The sequence below is a fragment of the Neomonachus schauinslandi genome, chromosome 2 (assembly GCF_002201575.2).
Source record: "Neomonachus schauinslandi chromosome 2, ASM220157v2, whole genome shotgun sequence".
NCBI classification, from domain to species: domain Eukaryota; kingdom Metazoa; phylum Chordata; class Mammalia; order Carnivora; family Phocidae; genus Neomonachus; species Neomonachus schauinslandi.
This window is the reverse complement of record NC_058404.1, coordinates 48989850-49006199: the sequence shown is the minus strand read 5'-3', so window position 1 is coordinate 49006199 and position 16350 is coordinate 48989850. Positions and strand designations below refer to the sequence as shown.

The window sequence follows — 16350 nt, the reverse complement described above, 5'->3', positions numbered from 1 at the left end:
CTTCCTGGATGCTCCACCTCAGTGGTAACACCATTTCTGCCTCCTGCCTCCGACTCCCTCAAACCCACACTCAGCTGCCAAGTCCTCCTGGTTCCTCATCTTAAGTATCTCTTGAATTTGTGCCCTAAAAAAAGTGGGCTTGGCTCTGTATTTCAGCCCCTTGAGTACCTCTCCAGTCTATACGCACTCTACCTCATTCTCTTCCAAATCTCCCTCCCAGAGCGTACTTTGGCCAAAGCGCTCTCTGCCAGGCTCCCTTGGGACTTGACAGTTGTTATGAACCATTTCTTTAGCTCCTGTCCAGGCCATCTGCACTGGCTACTGTCTTCAGTTTCAAGTCCTAGAGCAGGCTGCCTAGTCTGTTGGCCCTGGAGCCCCAGGTCCAACACACCTGTGCCTTTGTTAGCCATGTCAGCATATATGGTTAATCTCAGAGTGGGGACCAGGACGATCTATCTTTGTAACCTCCCCCTGCACACCTTTCTGTAATTCCCTGTTAAAAATGCTTTGGCTGAGAAGACTGGAATGCTTGGTTCAGAAGCAACAGGGATGAGGGAAGTTGGAGCATCCGTGATCTCCTCTGCAGCCAGTCCAGGGGCAAGACAACCTGGAGGGTACAGAGGATGGATGGTGGCAGATGCCAAGGGTGGGGGGAGAAGCAGACTGCCACTGGGTCCATTGAGGAGAAGAAAGGGGTACCCAGGCTTCCCAGCTGAAGCCTGAGAAGAATGCGTGGGTTGTATCTCAGTGGGGGTCCGTGCCACATCTTGCTGCATGACCAGGATGGAGGGGTCACCCCTCTAAGTAGTACAGAAGGGAAAGCCTGAGAATACTAGAGGCAAGAGGGCTGAAGGGAAAATCGATCTTTGCAGTGGGTGCTCAGAATGTTATTCCATGGCCTTAGGAGTTAGCCCTACTGTCATATGAGTCTCAAATGCTGACCCCACAGGAGGCCTCAATCAGTATGTCTGGCACTGAACAGAATGTAGGATGCTTTCTGAACCCTACTTGGAGTGAACAAGGGGTCTAGACCTGCCCTCTAGTGGTGGTCCGGAAGATTGTAGCTGGTTGAGGTAGGCCTAGGTGGCCCCTAAGATCTCAGAGTCTGGTTCCAGGCAGAGTCATGTGGACCTCCAGCCAGACCCTTGTGGGACTTCCTAGCCACACCTTGTCCCTGCCAAACAATTCCATGAAATGTCCTTGTCCCAAACGAGTCCTACTTTCTTGGGCCAAGGCATCAGGCAGTTCGCTTGCTAATTACTGCCCCATCAGGGTCACTATTGGTACTCCAGGGATCGACGCTGCCTCCCCTAGAGCCGTGGAATCACTTTTTTACCACCGACTGGGAGTTCTGGGGATAAATTCCCACCAAACACCATGCCTCTTAGTAGGGGACCTTCTGGATTTAAGGCCTTTGCCTTGTGGCTTCATGCATTAGAAATTCTGAGGTCAGGATTTTAGACCTGGTTCTAAGTAACAATATTTTCCTTTTATCACTGACCAGGTGCCACTGGGGGCACATTTTAATACTGACCTAGGTAATTTATGTGTGTTACCTGATTTCATCCTCAGACTCAGTACTTTAAGGTAGGTATTATTAAACTCTTATTTTGGATGAGGAACTAGGGCTTAACAAGGTTCAATGATAGGCTCAAGGTCACAGGTGAAAAGTGGCAGAGCCAGCATTCAAGGCCAAGTGAACTGGATCGCCAACCCCAACTTACCCACACTGGGTCAGTAGTGCTTACATCATTGCCTATTGCAACTGTGCAGAGGGTCTACTCATCTTGAATGATAAGGTGACCATGGAGGAACTCAAAGACCAAGGAACTTGGAACCATAAATTTGAGTCCCATAGCTTAGTGATTACCAGGCATTTCAGGACTGCTGCCTGCTACCCATCCAGCCATGCATCCATCCGTGCATCTGTGCATCCATGCATCCAATTATCCATCCCTGCATCCATCCATCTATCCAGTCAGCCAGTCAGCCAGCCAACCAACCAACATGCTTTTCATTCATTCCCAAAACATTACGGGGCGCCTGGGTGGCTCAGTTGGTTAAGCGGCTGCCTTCGGCTCAGGTCACGATCCTGGGGTCCTGGGATCGAGCCCCACGTCCGGCTCCCCGCTCAGCGGAGAGCCTGCTTCTCCCTCTCCCGCCTGCCACTCTGCCTACTTGTGCTCTCTATCTCTCTGTCAAATGAATAAATAAAATCTTTGAAAAAAAAAAAAACATTGCTGTGAGTCAGAAGTCATCCTTTCTGCTCTCCATCATCTAGATCCACATCCCCTGCATGTGACCTTAGGCAGCCAGCCAGACGGAAAGTTAGCCCACCCACTTGGTTGTGAAGAAGCTATTGTAAAGAGAGTCCTGGGTACCTTCTATCGCTCAGTGCAGTTGAGAGTTAATGCCTTCTCAGAAGCAGTCAGCTCATGCCAGCACCGTATCTCCCCCGGCAAGTCTCTACCCAACCTCCCTTCTCGCCCAGACATCTGCCAACCCCTTGCAGTTCCTCTGAGCTTCACTGACCTGCTCAGAAAGGGACCTGGCCACAGTATCCTTGGGCCAAGGAAGACCTAGAGAGGTCAGCCCACTCCCCTATTCAGGGGGCCTGCAGAGCCCCTCCCCTTTCCCCTGGGGCTGTCAGTGGAGCATGGCCTATTTGTCAGCATCCTCCATTTATCTTGTGAGGTTGAGCGGTGGCGAACAAGACGCCCATACCTCTTCCAGGGTTGAGGGGAAGGAGATCTCCTGCAAGTGGAACTGGGGCACACACTGCAGGGTGACGGTGAGGATCACTCCCAGGCAGCCCAGGTGCACCCTCGCCGCCTGGAACACCTCTGCGTTGCTGGACTCGGAGCACTCAAGAATGGTCCCGTCGGCCGTCAGCAGGGTCAGCGCCACCACCTAGCCATGGGAGAAGAGCACTCAGAACCCGGGGGGGCATTTCCCGTAGACACTCTGCTCTCTCTATCCTGGAAGTGAGGCCACGTGGTGCCTATCCCCGGAAGATCAATGCCATCTGGCCACAGGGCTACGGGGCAAGGAAGGGTCTGGCATCAGCCCCCCGTCTCTTAGCCTTGGCCCCCATTTCCAGAGGAATCCTCTTTTAGGACCCTAAGTACTTCTCCACATTCTGCTACCTGCTAATTCGGATGCAAATTGCTTTTGACATGTGTAGTTGGCTGCTGGGGGCTCGGGTGAGAGAACAGAGAAAGCTGAACGAATTCCAATTTACAGCGACCAAGACCAGAGGGGAGAAATTGGCAGAAATGGGGCACCATGGCCATCTGTAGGAGTGAGGGCATCAGAATGGTTTTTATAGAAACCAGATTCTGTCCACGATCCAGAGCTGTGAGAATTGGTCAGTGAAACCCCTCAGCAGGGTCCAGCAACAAATAAAGGTAGGCACTGCTTTACTCGCTGTGTGACCTTGGGCATGTTACCCAACCTCTTGTTTCCTCATCTGTAAAATGAGGACAATAACTGTCTCAGAGACAGTGTAGGTAGTATCCAGCTGAGTCTCTGGTGTACAGTGGACACTGAAATGTCGATCCCCTCCCCTCGCTCCCAGCCACTGGTATAATACGTAAAACAAAACAGCGGGGCTCTCCAACTCCTTTCCAGGTGCTGGTCCTGCTCAGCGGAGCTTCCTAAGGGGCCAGTAAATCTCATGCGCATTTTGATTTGTGGCCCTTCAGAATTATCCCATACTCTGCTGAACGTTTTTGTAGCAACTGCCATCAGCCCTGGATAGTAGACCAGGACTGTAGCCTAATCTTGGGGGGCGGCTGTTGTCCGTCACCCCCAGTTACCACTGGGATCTCTTGGGCAGCGAACCCAGCTTTGAAGCGGTCATGGCATGTCCACAGATGGCTCCAAGTACCTGGGAATCAGGTCCCACAAAGCCCAGCATGCTTTGCTGCAGCAGCTCTTGCCTGTGGGCGGGGTCGAGCACGAAGAACACAGGTGACCTTGGTCAGTTTCCCCTTTCCTGGCTCACGCTCTTCCCTCAGGACACCCCTCACCTGCCTGGGGGTTCTGTGAGGCTTTCATGGTAGAAAGAGGGAGGGGAGAAGGACAAGAGCAACCAGAGTCCGTGCACAATGCTGATGAGAAAGCAAAGTGAAGTTTTAAGGCCAAGTGTGAATTAGGTTTCCCTCGTGGTGTTCAGGAAAACAAATACCCCCGAACCACCCCCCAAAAATGAATCTCTTAGAAATTGCTTTTGGGCTGTTTTCCTTTGATCTCAGAGCTGCTCTGAGACCGGAGCACTTGGGACCCAGTCCCCAGAGGTCACCTTCAGACAATGCTTGCTGGGGCGTCTGTCTACCTCGAGAGAGAGCCATACACCTGGGTAGTTGACTGGGGGTCACTTAAGTGATCCCCAGCAATCCTGAAATTTCTTCTACAGCACAGAGTGTGAGCTCCGGAAAGGGCCCTATCTTATTACATGCAAAACCCATCACGAATGTTTATTGAGCATTAACTGTGTACGCTCTTCTAAGCACCCCAGATGCATTGCTGTTGTGACCATCCCCATTTTCCGGGTGAGCAAACTGAGGTAGCCAGGTAGACTTGCCCCAGGTCACACAGGCCATACTGGTAGAGCTGGGATGCAAAACCCAGGCTCCAGTGCTTAGCCGTAATGCTCCAGGGGCCGGAGGCCCATGGCCCACAGTGCAGATGAGCCCCTGCAGGTGGAAACAGAAGGCGAGCTGTGGAGTGCCGCCCGGGGAACAGGGGATCTCTCCCGGCCCCGACGGTGAGCGGCCAGCCTCCCTGTGCGCACGGCCGGGCCTGTTAGGAAGCCCCTCCAAAGGGAGGCTCCCGACACAGGAATCACGCACTGCCCTTGGCTCTGCCACGGAAGTAACATACGCCAGCTCCTTCGCTCCTCCTGGGTTGAAGATTGTTCTCTCCGAGTTACAGATGAAAACACGGAATTCCAGAGGAGTTAAAAACTTGCCTACAGGTGCATGCCTTCTACACGTTGGAGGCAGGATTTGAACCCAGATCCGAGTCCAGAATCTGTGTTCATAACCAGTTCCCCAGACCGGACTCTCATAAAGTTTAAGAAATGCTTTTCAATGGCGATCAGGGGCAGATCCGGGCCCACACAGGCTGGACTCCACTCCAGGTAGCCCCCGCTCCAGTCCTGGCCCCTCCCCGACTTGCTACCCTGGGAAGACCTCTTGCCCTGTCTGGCTCCTGGCTCAGACCTTTCTCCCTGCTTGCCCTTTTCCACAGGGTGGCCAGGACGCTCCTGAGAGGCCGGGGGGTCTCATCACTTGTGTCCTTTGTGGACGAGGAGGCTTAGAGGAGACAAAGTGGCTGGACGGTACCTGCCAAGTGTCTGTCAGAGGCAGGAACAAGGGTTGGCTTTGAGACCTACGTGGAGCTGAGCCAACACTGCCCATGGAGCCCCTGATTTCCCGGGAGCTGCCGGGAGGAGGTGTCCGTCCCATCCCCCACCCGCTGGCAGTCGTGGAGCAGCCAAGCAGGGGGACTCACCTGGGTGGCCAGGATGCCATGTTTGATCCCTGTGTTGTGCGTTCCGGACCCGATGACACCCCCTGCGGTCACGTCTGACACAGCTCCCAGGCTGGGCTCAACAGGAGGGAGCGAAAGGGACACAAGGGACCAGTTAGGCTTCCCTGGGACCATACCCACCCCCTCCACTGGGCTGCAGGACAAGGCCCCTCAGAGCAGAGTAATAGATTCATCCCTTGCCTAGGTTCTGACCCTGAAGGTACCGTGACTTAGCTTGTCTGACTTGGTGGCCCTTCCCCTCTCTGAGCCTCAGCCTTATTTCAGTGGCCTGGTGGGGGCATGGTTCAGCTCTGAGGGGGGGGGGGCCTGTGTGTGCACAGGAGGACCAGAGTCCTGAAGGGGAGCAGGGGCCCCTCTAGAGGTGTGCTCTGGGGGCAGGAATTAAAAAGATGTGCCCAGAACTCAGAGTCAAGGGAAAAGAGTGATCAAAAATCTTACTTCTTGGGATGCCTGGGTGGCTCAGTCAGTTAAGCATTTGCCTTCGGCTCAGGTCATGATCCCAGGGTCCTGGGATCGAGTCCCGCAGGGAGCCTGCTTCTCCCTCTCTCTCTGCCTGCCACTCTCCCTGCTTGTGCTCTCTCCCTCTCTCTGACAAATAAATAAAATCTTAAAAAAAAAAAATCTTACTTCTTAGGTGAGTCCTCTGAGACATCCCAGCCCTAGCTTAAAGGAGAAGGAAACTGGTATTTTACTAAAGGCTCCCCCGGGTGCCTAGGGGTTGGGAGCATCATGTGCTACACAGTATCTTCATCACTTGAGAAATGGGCTCAGCAGCTGACGCCGTGTGCCCACCCCCTCACACACCCTGGCTCCCAGCACAGACTGAGGGCCCCTGAGTAGAAGTCCAGCCTCAGACCTTCCTGTGGAGGCGGTGAGACCTGGGGGCCGAACTGGCAGAACAGGAAGAACGGAGAAACCCAAGCCTCTCCAGCCTCCCCTTACTCACCCCCCCCCCGTACCCCCTTTTGGTTTTTTTTTTCCCCCATGGGTTGGGTTACTTCTTTTTTTTTTTTTTTTTAAAGATTTTTTTATTTATTTATCTGAGACAGAGAGAATGAGAGAGACAGAGAGCACAGGAGAGGGGGGAGGGTCACAGGGAGAAGCAGACTCCCTGCCGAGCAGGGAGCCCGATGCGGGACTCGATCCAGGAACTCCAGGATCATGACCTGAGCCGAAGGCAGTCGCTTAACCAACTGAGCCACCCAGGCGCCCCATTTTTTTTTTTAAATAAAGATTTTATTTACTTATTTGAGAGAGAGACAGAGCAGGAGCAGGGGGGAGGGGCAGAGGGAGAAGCAGGCTCCCCACTGAGTGCAGAGCCCAACGTGGGGCTCCATCCCGGGACCCTGAGATCATGACCTGAGCCAAAATCAGATGCTTAACCGACTGAGACACTCAGGCACCTGGAAAATACCAGAATGTTAAAAGAGGATCATGGAATCCTGCCCTAGGGAAATCCTCCAACTCGAGGAAAGTCATAGCACAAAGACATTCGTCGCATTACGTAGAATTATGACAACCTGAGAAGGACCTCAGTGCCCACAAAGGGGTGGTTAATGGAACTGCAATGTGTCTCCTCTTTTCCACGCAGCCTCCTAGACTAAAAAGCAATATGGAAACAGGTTTGTGACCACCCACGTTCAAAGAAATAAACTGGATTACGGCGAGGCCCTGAGGGAGAAAGGTCAAGGAAGGATGGATTACATGGCCTCCGAGAGGCTGGAAATAACACGGCCAGGGGAAAGGTCATCTCCAAAACCTGAGGAGCGAGGCACTCCACGGGTGCCTCGCCAGAAGGTCAACGAGCACGGACATTTACTGAGCAGTTCTGTGGGCCATCTTTAACTCCTCCAGGCCTCTGAGTGCCCTGTTTTAAGACCCATTTTCCAGGCCTCTGAGTGCCCTGTTTTAAGACCCATTTTCCAGGCCTGAGGCCCAGACGGGTCAAGCAACTTGACTAACAGCGAACAGTAAGATTTGCGCCCAGGCCGTCTGCTTCTGGAGCTGGGGTCCACACCACACTGCTGTCCTGCCTCCTCTGGTCCACCACATGGTGGAGTGTTCCAGAACTTTCCAGCTGTGTGACTTTGGTAAGCCACTTAGCTTCAGACCCCGGTTTCTTCCCCTGTAACTAGGCTTCTATTCCTCACCTGCCAAGCACCCAGCATGGGGCCTGCCTCAGCTCTGTTCTTCTCTTCAGCCCCCCAGCCACAGATACTCCTGAGTCCCCAGAGCATCCTTGGAGCTGGCCACCCAGGCTCCTCTGCGGTACACAGGACAGGACATCCTAACTCCCTCTGAGTAGCAGAAGGGCCCCATGCAGGGAGCCACGTGAGGAGGACCGGGTCCCCAGGGGGGAGAGACACACCATGAACAGGGCACAGAGATGCCAGAGTCCAGAAGCTAATGCCCATCGTTAATAGAACATGTCTCTTCCTGTTGTCACTGGTCACAGATTCTGTCCCACTATCTGCTCATCGGCCCCCGTGTGCCCCACACACTCCCCCCATCCTGGACTTTTGCTCGTGCTGGTCCCTCTGCCTGAATCCCTTCTTTCCTCTTTTTTTCTGGTTTAGGACTCAATCCAGAGGCCCCCTTCTGCGGGCTCCCTGATTCCTATCCCCTCACATGGTCTCCTGCCTGCCAAGGCTGAACCCAGGGCCTCCTAAGGGCCCCACAGTGCCCTGAACACTTCTCTGACATTGAATGTATTGTCTTACATTATGCTGATCATTTTGGATGTTGGTCTGCCCCTTGCCAGGAGTTCCTTGGGTTTTATTCATCTTTGCCTCTTAAGGGCCTGAACAAGACCTACACATGGTAGATACCTCATAAATGTTTGAGTTGCCATGATCTTTGGATGGTTCCCAGAGTAAATAGGTGCAGCAATACCTCTGGGCCTGTGATAAGAGAGCTAAGGCAAATGGACCACCCACACTTAAAAACAGCAGGCTTCCATGGGTACAGTTTCCAGCTGCAAAGAGATTGCTACCCAACTATCCAAAACACCTGTCACCTTTTTCCAATGGTTGAAATTCTAAAGTTAGACATTCAATCCTTTGGCTATATTCGATGCTTATTTCAATGGAAATCCTGATATTTAAACCCGAGCAATCACTGACACGTTTGGCTAGAGACGAGTACAGCCATAGGTAAGTATATCCCAAAGTCCTGTGGCTCAGTCAGCATGCCCTTCTCTTCCTCTGTGCTTATTTTGCATACCCTTCTGTCTGGGTCCATGCAGTTGGTTACTGCAAGTTTTAAGAAAAATTTAATCCATAGTTTTTCCGCCCCTTTACAAGAACTTTACTTAATGCTCGGTCCATCTCTGGCCTGTTTCTTTTTATTCTCGCATGACAGTCCCTGAACTCATGGGGGATGGGAGACAGGTACCCCATGGGGAAAGAACAGGGGTCCAGAGAAAGGGGGTGTGCCCTGCAAAGTGTTTCTCTCTCTCCTGCCAGATCCTTGAGTGTCCAGCCGAGACCAGGGCAAGGAACGGGAGAGGTGGTTCTTACTTGGACAAGGCCAGGCCGTGCTTGCCCAGCTGTGGGTGCAGGTCAGCCAGGAGGATGCCAGCCTCCACAGTCACCTGCTTCTTCTCTGTGTCCACCTGCAAGAGACCAGCATAGGCTGGGGTCAGCTAGGCTCTCACCCAGCCCCTACCTGGCAGCCAGTCCCACGAATATGAACCTGTCTGTCCCAGCCTGTGGTCAGCTCAAGCCGAGTGTGGGCAGAGCCCTGGATTTGCTGGAATTTGGGGCATACAGTCATTCCCCCCTTATCTACAGGGCATACGTTCCAAGACCCCTAGTGGATGCCTGAAACCACAGGTAACACTGACCTTTACATATACCTGTTTTTCCCTATGTACACATACCTATGATAAAGTTTAATTTATAAATTATGCAGAGTAACAACTATAGCTAAAAATAAAATAGAACAGTTATACACTGTGATAAAAGTTACATCACTGTGGTTTCTCTTAAGGTATCTTACCATACTGTGCTCAGCCTTTTTTGTCCTGCAAGCATGTGAATGATAAAATGCCCACATGATGAGCTGAAGTGAGGTGAAGGATGTAGGAGTTGTGGCTTAGGCTACTGTTGACCTTCTGATGATAGTCTTCTTGTCCTATGATCCCTCTGATCATCTGCTTTCAGATGGTGGTTTACAGCAGGTCTTTGAAACCACAGAGAGCAAAACCAGAGGTAAGGGGGGACTAGTGTGTTCTGTGGAACCCCTTCTTCTCACGAGGGAAGGAAATGAGGAGGAAGGAAGAGAAGGGCTCGCTCAAAGTCACTGGCAGAGAGGGACTAGCATTCAGGTCTCCCAACTGCCGCAACTGTGCTCTCCCCCAATCCCACGGCCCCCCAGACTAGGCAGGTGGGATTCCTAGAGAGCTGTGCAAAGTCACCAACTAAGGAGGGTCTAATCCTGCAGGGGCTTGCGTTTGCTAGACGGAGTCCAAATCCTCCACTTGCTCTCCCGGGGAGGTCTAGGCCAGAGACGGGGGCCTGGAAGGGGACGGACAAGATTCCCGCCATGTGCAAGAAGGGCCCTAGAAGATTCCCCACAGCCCAGGGAGGTAGGAGCAGATTCTCCTTTCACAGGGAGGAATATCAAGTTTGGGCACGTTAAAGTCACTCGCCCAAGGTCACACAAGCACTGGGGGTGGAATTGAGAGGAGAATCCACATCTGTGTGACTCCAAATCACATCCTCATCAGCTCACTGCACTGACCCTGAGCACAGAGCTGGGCAAAATCAATTGTGGGAGCCAATCCTCACTAATTAGCCATCAGAGTTCATTACTGCCATGACCGACATCTTGACCAGAACATTTTCTACAGCATGGAGACCGTCAGCCTGAGCAAAGAAGGAAATAACAGAGAGGAACCCAGAACCTCTGCTAGCAGGGCTGGCGGGGAGAGGCGTTTATCCGGCAAAAACTATAGCTCAGGGGAGCTGGCCCTGTGAGGGGAGAATAGGAGTGCTCCCAACGTGCAGGGCACCTGTCTGACCTCTACGCCCTGGCAGGTGCCTTCACCAAGTGCCAGCTGAATTGCACGGACACTATCTCAGCACCGTGCTGGTGTCCGACTCCTGAGTTTGTGCCCAGCTCTGCTACTGATTGGCTGTGCAACCCTAGGCAAGTCACTCACCCTCTCTGATCTTGTTTCCCCATATGTAAACAAGTTAAGTGTTTGTCCTTCTGGATTTGTCATTGCAAATGCATCTTTGGGGGTCTGGCTTGTCATGTTTCTAGAGAAGCAGAGAGGGGGCCCTGACAGGAGGGGGTGAACATCCTGTGGCCACAAGGAAGCGCCCACACCTGACAAGAAGCTTGAGGAGGCCCACAGAGGGCTCTGGGGAGGGGTGAGATCACGGGGCCATCAGGAATTGGGGTGTCACTTTGGATTCAGGGACAGGGAATAGGATGAGGCCTGAGGGCAAAGGCTAAGGCATTTCCTGGGGCCTGGGGTGGAGGCTGAGGCTGCCAGGTTGGGGGCCAGCAGAGGTGGGGAGCTGAGGGCCCTGAGTACCTGGAGAACCCGGTTCATCTTGCCCATGTGGATCATGAAGCCATCGGTGCAGGCGATGTCGGAGGGCGAGTGGCCACCGCCCACCACCTTCACCCGCTTGTTCTGCTGCCTGGCCAGGGCCAGCACCTGCCAAGACCATACCAGAGTCAGCCCCAGCTCAGGCCTTTCTCCCTGAGGCAGCCGGAGACCTTGCAGGGCCCGCAGGGGGGGCGGGCCGCCCAGGCTTTGCACCCCCAGGCCTCCAAGGCCCCTGCCCGGCTGGAGGCTGCTGTGCAGTCCACTCCGGGAAAGGGAACCAGAGTGCAGGGCCAGGAAGTGAGCGGGATGGAGAACCAAGGGATCATCCTAAGGTGGGGCTCCCGTGCGCTCTCCCCGCTGCTGCTGGGCACACCTGACCGCATTCTTCTCCAGCACAAAACCTTCCAAGGGCACCCGAGTGCCTTCAGAATAAGGTCCCGGCTGCTCCTCTTGGCCTACTTGGGCTCAGCTGCCTCCTGGGCTGCAATGAAGGCCCCTGGGGGTGACAGGGGCTTAATTTGACTTGGTACCTGTGTCTACCCAGCCCCACTAGTCGCTAGTGATCACTGAGTGAACGAATAAATATACGCCTGGTATCACTTAAATGAATGCATTCCCTTTCACCCTCACGTCCCTGCTCAAAAAACCTCACATGTGGTCCACGGAACTCTGGTTTGACAACAGGTACCACAACGGGTTCCATGAGCAAGTGAGATTGGGAAGTGCTCTGTCTTCACTAGCTCCTTTCTCCACCCACAATGCCTGTGGCATGTTTAAAGCTACAGGCTCTACAACGAAGAAATCTGTTTAACATCACCTTCCGTGAGCCCCCTTGACCACACAACCGGGTTTTAGGGCCCTACTAGCCCTCCAGGGAGATGTCGGCCCTCAGTGGCCTCAGCCTGTTAGGAATTCACAACTGTGTAAGCCAGCACAGCTGAGGGATGGCCTTGGCCTACGGCCATCTCAGCGTACCTCTAACTTTTCCCTCAGATCAGAAGGAAGCCAGAAGGAAGCCCTCTGATCCCACCTTCCCAGCCTTCCTCTTCGGCCCTCCGCCCACTCATCCCCTCCAGGCATGTCTGTGCCCACCCCTGACCCGTCCACTGAGTCACCAGGCATGCTCCTCACTTTCCCTTGTTCGCAGTGCCCTTCCCCAGCCCCCTGTGGAGCTTTTATTCATTCTCCTGGGCCCAGCTCAACCACTTTTCCAGTGTGTAGCTTTTCCTGCGTAAGAAGGTGGGGGCTTTGAATCAGACAATCCCCCTGTGTGAATCCTGGCTCTGATACTTACTAATATGGGAAAATAACAAAGCCTCTATTAGCCTCAGTTTACCCATCTGTGAAAGAGAATAATGGCAAGTGATTATAAATACGCAGTGAAGGAAACATACACAGGGACAGAGAACACTGGGGCCATACTGCATGCAGATAAGGTGGTGTGGGAATCCACTGAGGAGCTGAAGTTTACCCTGAGACCTAAAGGACGAAAAGGAGTTAGTTGTGTGAAAAGTGAAGCGACAGGCATTCCTGGCGGTGTTCAGAATAGCAAGTACAAAGGCCCCGAGGTAGGAAAAGGTTTGGTCTGTCTTATGAACAAAAGGTGAACCAAGGTCAGGTGATATATGGCCTTGGGAGTCGAGTTACAGTGTTACTCCACGTACAATAGGGAGCCTCTGAAGGGCTTGAAGCAGGGGAGTAGCCCCATCCAGCTTACATTTTAAGAAAGAAAACTACTTCTACTGATGTGGAAATTACATTCCAAGGAAGTAAGAACTGAAGCAGGGAGACCAGGGACAAGGCCACCGCAGGTCATGGTGGTTAAGGAAGGGATGGCGGATTGGGCATGGAGAGCGGCAATGGTACCTTAGAGAAGGGGATGGATTCTGGAAGCTTCTGGGGCAAGACTTGCTGATGCCAGATAAGGGTAATGCCCCACTTCTTGGCCTCCAATTTGAGCAAGCAGGTGCACCACGCAGAGACAGGCACAAAAGAGGTTTAAGTCAAAAACAAAAGAACATTGTAAGTGTAGTTTGGGGCATGGGGGGTCTGTGATGACCTTGAGACACACAAGGAGAACGCCCGGAGGAGAGGTCTGAGCTGGAAGTGCAATGCCGGCCGTCACTGGTGAACCAGACAGTTGTAATGGGGCGCTGAAGCAGGGGAGGCCAGGGCCCGGACTGCAGCCGGCTTCGTGGCGCTCACGCCTGGCCAGCGGTTCTGGGGTGGAGGGGGTGTGGAGGTGGGGGGTCCTAGCCCGGCACGTCCCCAGTCCCTGCCTCCTCTCCGGGGCAGGGCCTGGTCTCCAGCCGTAGATGCACACTCACCTCTCTGACCTCCTCCACGGATGTGGGCTGATAGTATATTTCTGGACAACAGCCATAGGTCCTAGCCCAGTTCTGGAACTTGACTCCTTTGTATCCATGGACCTGTGAGGGCAAGAAAGCTGGGAGGCCACAGATATGTGGCCGCGGGCTGCCCGGACGCCCTCCCACGCTCCCGCCATCATAGGACGGGAAGGCTGGGGCCAGGGCGCCCAGCCAGGCTCCTCTGCCCTGGTCACCTCTCAGGGCCAGTGGGAAGATGCAACACGCGTCGGAAGCTCTGAAGCTGAGCAGCTACGTGCGGGGCTTCCTGTGATCTCCCTTGACCCCTCGCGGCCACGGGGGCGGATCACACGGGAAACATTGTCCATTCTCAGTAGAAGGGACGGGGTCAGGGGTGGAGCCGGGAAAGTAGGCCGCAGGGCTCCTGTCCCCCGTCTGTCTGGGGCACCTCTCGGAGGGACCCAGCAGGTGGACTCCGGCTGAGTAGGGCGACTGGGGAAGGGCCGGCCTGAGCTGGCCTGGTGGCTCCAGAAGGACTTGGAGCTGGCCTTCAGCTCTCCCACCAGGCTCCTCCTGCCAGGAAGGGCCGAGTCTGGGAGACTCGGCAGCAGCCTTCCTGGCCTCTAGACCAAAGCAGGGAGCCCTGGGGATAAGCCTCCCATTTGCTGGATGAGGCCTGTGTACGGAGCACTGTATTGAAATCCTCTATACATTGTTATCTTACAGACCTTATAATAAAGTCACAAAATAGGTAATATTACTCCCATTTTCAGGAGCAGAAACGGAAGCTGAGAGAGGTGAAGTAACTTCCCCAAGCACACACAGCAATCAAGTCAAGACACTGGAGTCCAACCCAGGCTTTCCTCTCCCATGCTTTCCCCAACACCCCAGTGCCACCCCTTGAGCCTCAAGTCCAATTCAAGAGGGTCCCCGAGGCCTCCCCGAGGCCCCAGACGTGACCTAACTTTGTCCTCCCATGCCTGGTTCATGGGCCCAGCCTGCTGGGCTGACCAGCTGTGCGGTTACCCTACCATGGCTCCAGTGGTGGGTCGGTGGCCTCGGCTGACTGTGGCCTCCTCGGGAGCCGAGCACTGGGCGGCAGGGTGCAGAGGGGAGGTGGAGCGAGGGTCTGGAGCAGGCAGCACGGCGACCTGTGAGCCCAGGGCTGGCTCCGTATCCTCCGCACACCAAGGGGCTTTGGGCCCCCGGCAAAGGTGGATAAACAGTGTTGCGACAAGCTCCACCCAGACAAATAGCAGCTCAGGCCTGCCCCCTGCCTCAGGGGCCCTTCTCAGTCTGCGAGGTGGAAGAGCAGAGTTTAAGAGGTGGCTGCTTTGTTGTTGGAAGCTGTTGGACCTCTGACCCCAACTCTAGGCATTCTGGAACCGAAGGACCCCGCCGCTTCAAACCTGGGTCCTTAATTCCATAGGTCAGGGGAGGCTGTGATGTGGGAGGCCCGTGGGGGTCTTAACGTAGGAGCTCCCTTGGTGCCTGCTTGGAGGAGGGTCCATGTGGCATGCCCGTACAGACGGACTCCGCGTCTGGGTTAGTTAGCTCATTTGTCAGGCTTGGGCCATGGATACAGCAAGCCGCCCATCGCTATAGGGAGACAGAACAGGAGGCTGGTGGCTTAGCCCAGGGTGGGGGAGGGGAGACAAGAGACACAGCCCAGGCAGTCTTCTAGCAGAGGCCTTCCCTTCCCCAGGCTTCAGGGCAGACAGACCTGGGTTCCTCATCCACGCTTTGCCTGTTAACCTCTGCGAATCTCGTTTTCCTCCTCAACAAATCTGGGGCGCTTTTGCCTAATTCTCTGGGTCCATATAAAGTTTAGAGCAGATGGATGAGGAGCATCGGGACACCATGGGAGCTTGAAATGGCAGCAAGCTCTTGCATCTGCCCCAGCAGGGAGCTTGCTGGTGGCAGGACTCTGGGGACACTACCCTCTTCTTGCCAACCCTTAGCTAGTGTCTGGCACAGAGCCAGCGCCCAAAGCACATTTGTGCAATGAACAAACAAATCAGCCACTGAGGATCTCAGCTTATCAGATCCCCCCAAGCCAAGGGCTGGTGTGTAGCGGGAAGCATGAGCAACAGCTCTGGAGTTGGGGTGGAGGAAAGACTGGGCTGAAGGAGTGGAACTGGGGTCAGAGATGCGGGAGAAAAGTCCTGGAAAGGGGGAGTGTCGGAGTCACATCTGTATCCCCCAAACCAGGATTCCCACCAAGCTGGCGAGTGCACGTGGGCGTGAACGACTGTACCCCCGCCCCCAGATACAAATGTCTGTGTATGAGGTGGGGGTGGCAGCCATGTGCTCACCGCAGGGAAAGCCCACCCAGCCCAGGACGTACTGCTTTCTATGGTGGCTCAGCACTCGGTCATAGAAAGGGGAGTCCTGGGGCCACAGAACAGAGCTGACTTTCGGGGAAGGGCTGTTAGAGGCTGAACTGTGTTCCTCCCAAATTCCTATGGTGAAGCCTTAACCCCCAGCACCTTAGAACGGGACTGTATATGGAGATAAGGCCTCTAAAGAGGTCCTTAAGTTAAAATGAGGTCTTTAGGATGGGCCCTGATCTAATAGGACTGGTGTCCTTATAAGGAGAGTAGGACATAGGCACACAGAGGGAAGACCACGTGAGGACTCCGGGAAAAGGCGGCCATCTGCAAGCCAAGGAGAGAGGCCTCAGGAGACCCCAACCCTGCTGACAGCTTGATCTCTAAGTTCCGGCCTCCAGGACTGTGAGAACATAAATCTCTGCTGCTGAAGTCACTCGTCTGTGGTACTTTGTTAGGGCAGCCCAAGCAAATTAACGCCCGGTGGCTACTAGCTCCTGAGGCTGGGGGTCTCCACTGAGACCTTCAGGAGACAGAAGAGCAGCCTGGCTCTTGGGCTGTCCCTGATGGAAGA

The 16350-nt window shown here is 54.2% G+C and overlaps 1 protein-coding gene across 1 annotated transcript in view; it reads right to left on the bottom strand.

Moving 5' to 3' along the window:
* Positions 1-15043, bottom strand: part of LOC110588464 (L-gulonolactone oxidase) — a 31506-nt gene extending 16463 nt beyond the window's left edge. Inside the window, exons 1-6 of the mRNA XM_044912807.1 lie at positions 15030-15043; positions 13447-13723; positions 11102-11227; positions 9075-9169; positions 5518-5608; positions 2725-2910 (exon numbers count right to left, since the gene is read on the bottom strand). Coding sequence (XP_044768742.1) covers positions 2725-2910; positions 5518-5608; positions 9075-9169; positions 11102-11227; positions 13447-13723; positions 15030-15043 — 789 coding nt within the window. The remainder of the gene's footprint in view (positions 1-2724; positions 2911-5517; positions 5609-9074; positions 9170-11101; positions 11228-13446; positions 13724-15029) is intronic.
* Between the last annotated feature and the right edge of the window lie 1307 nt (positions 15044-16350).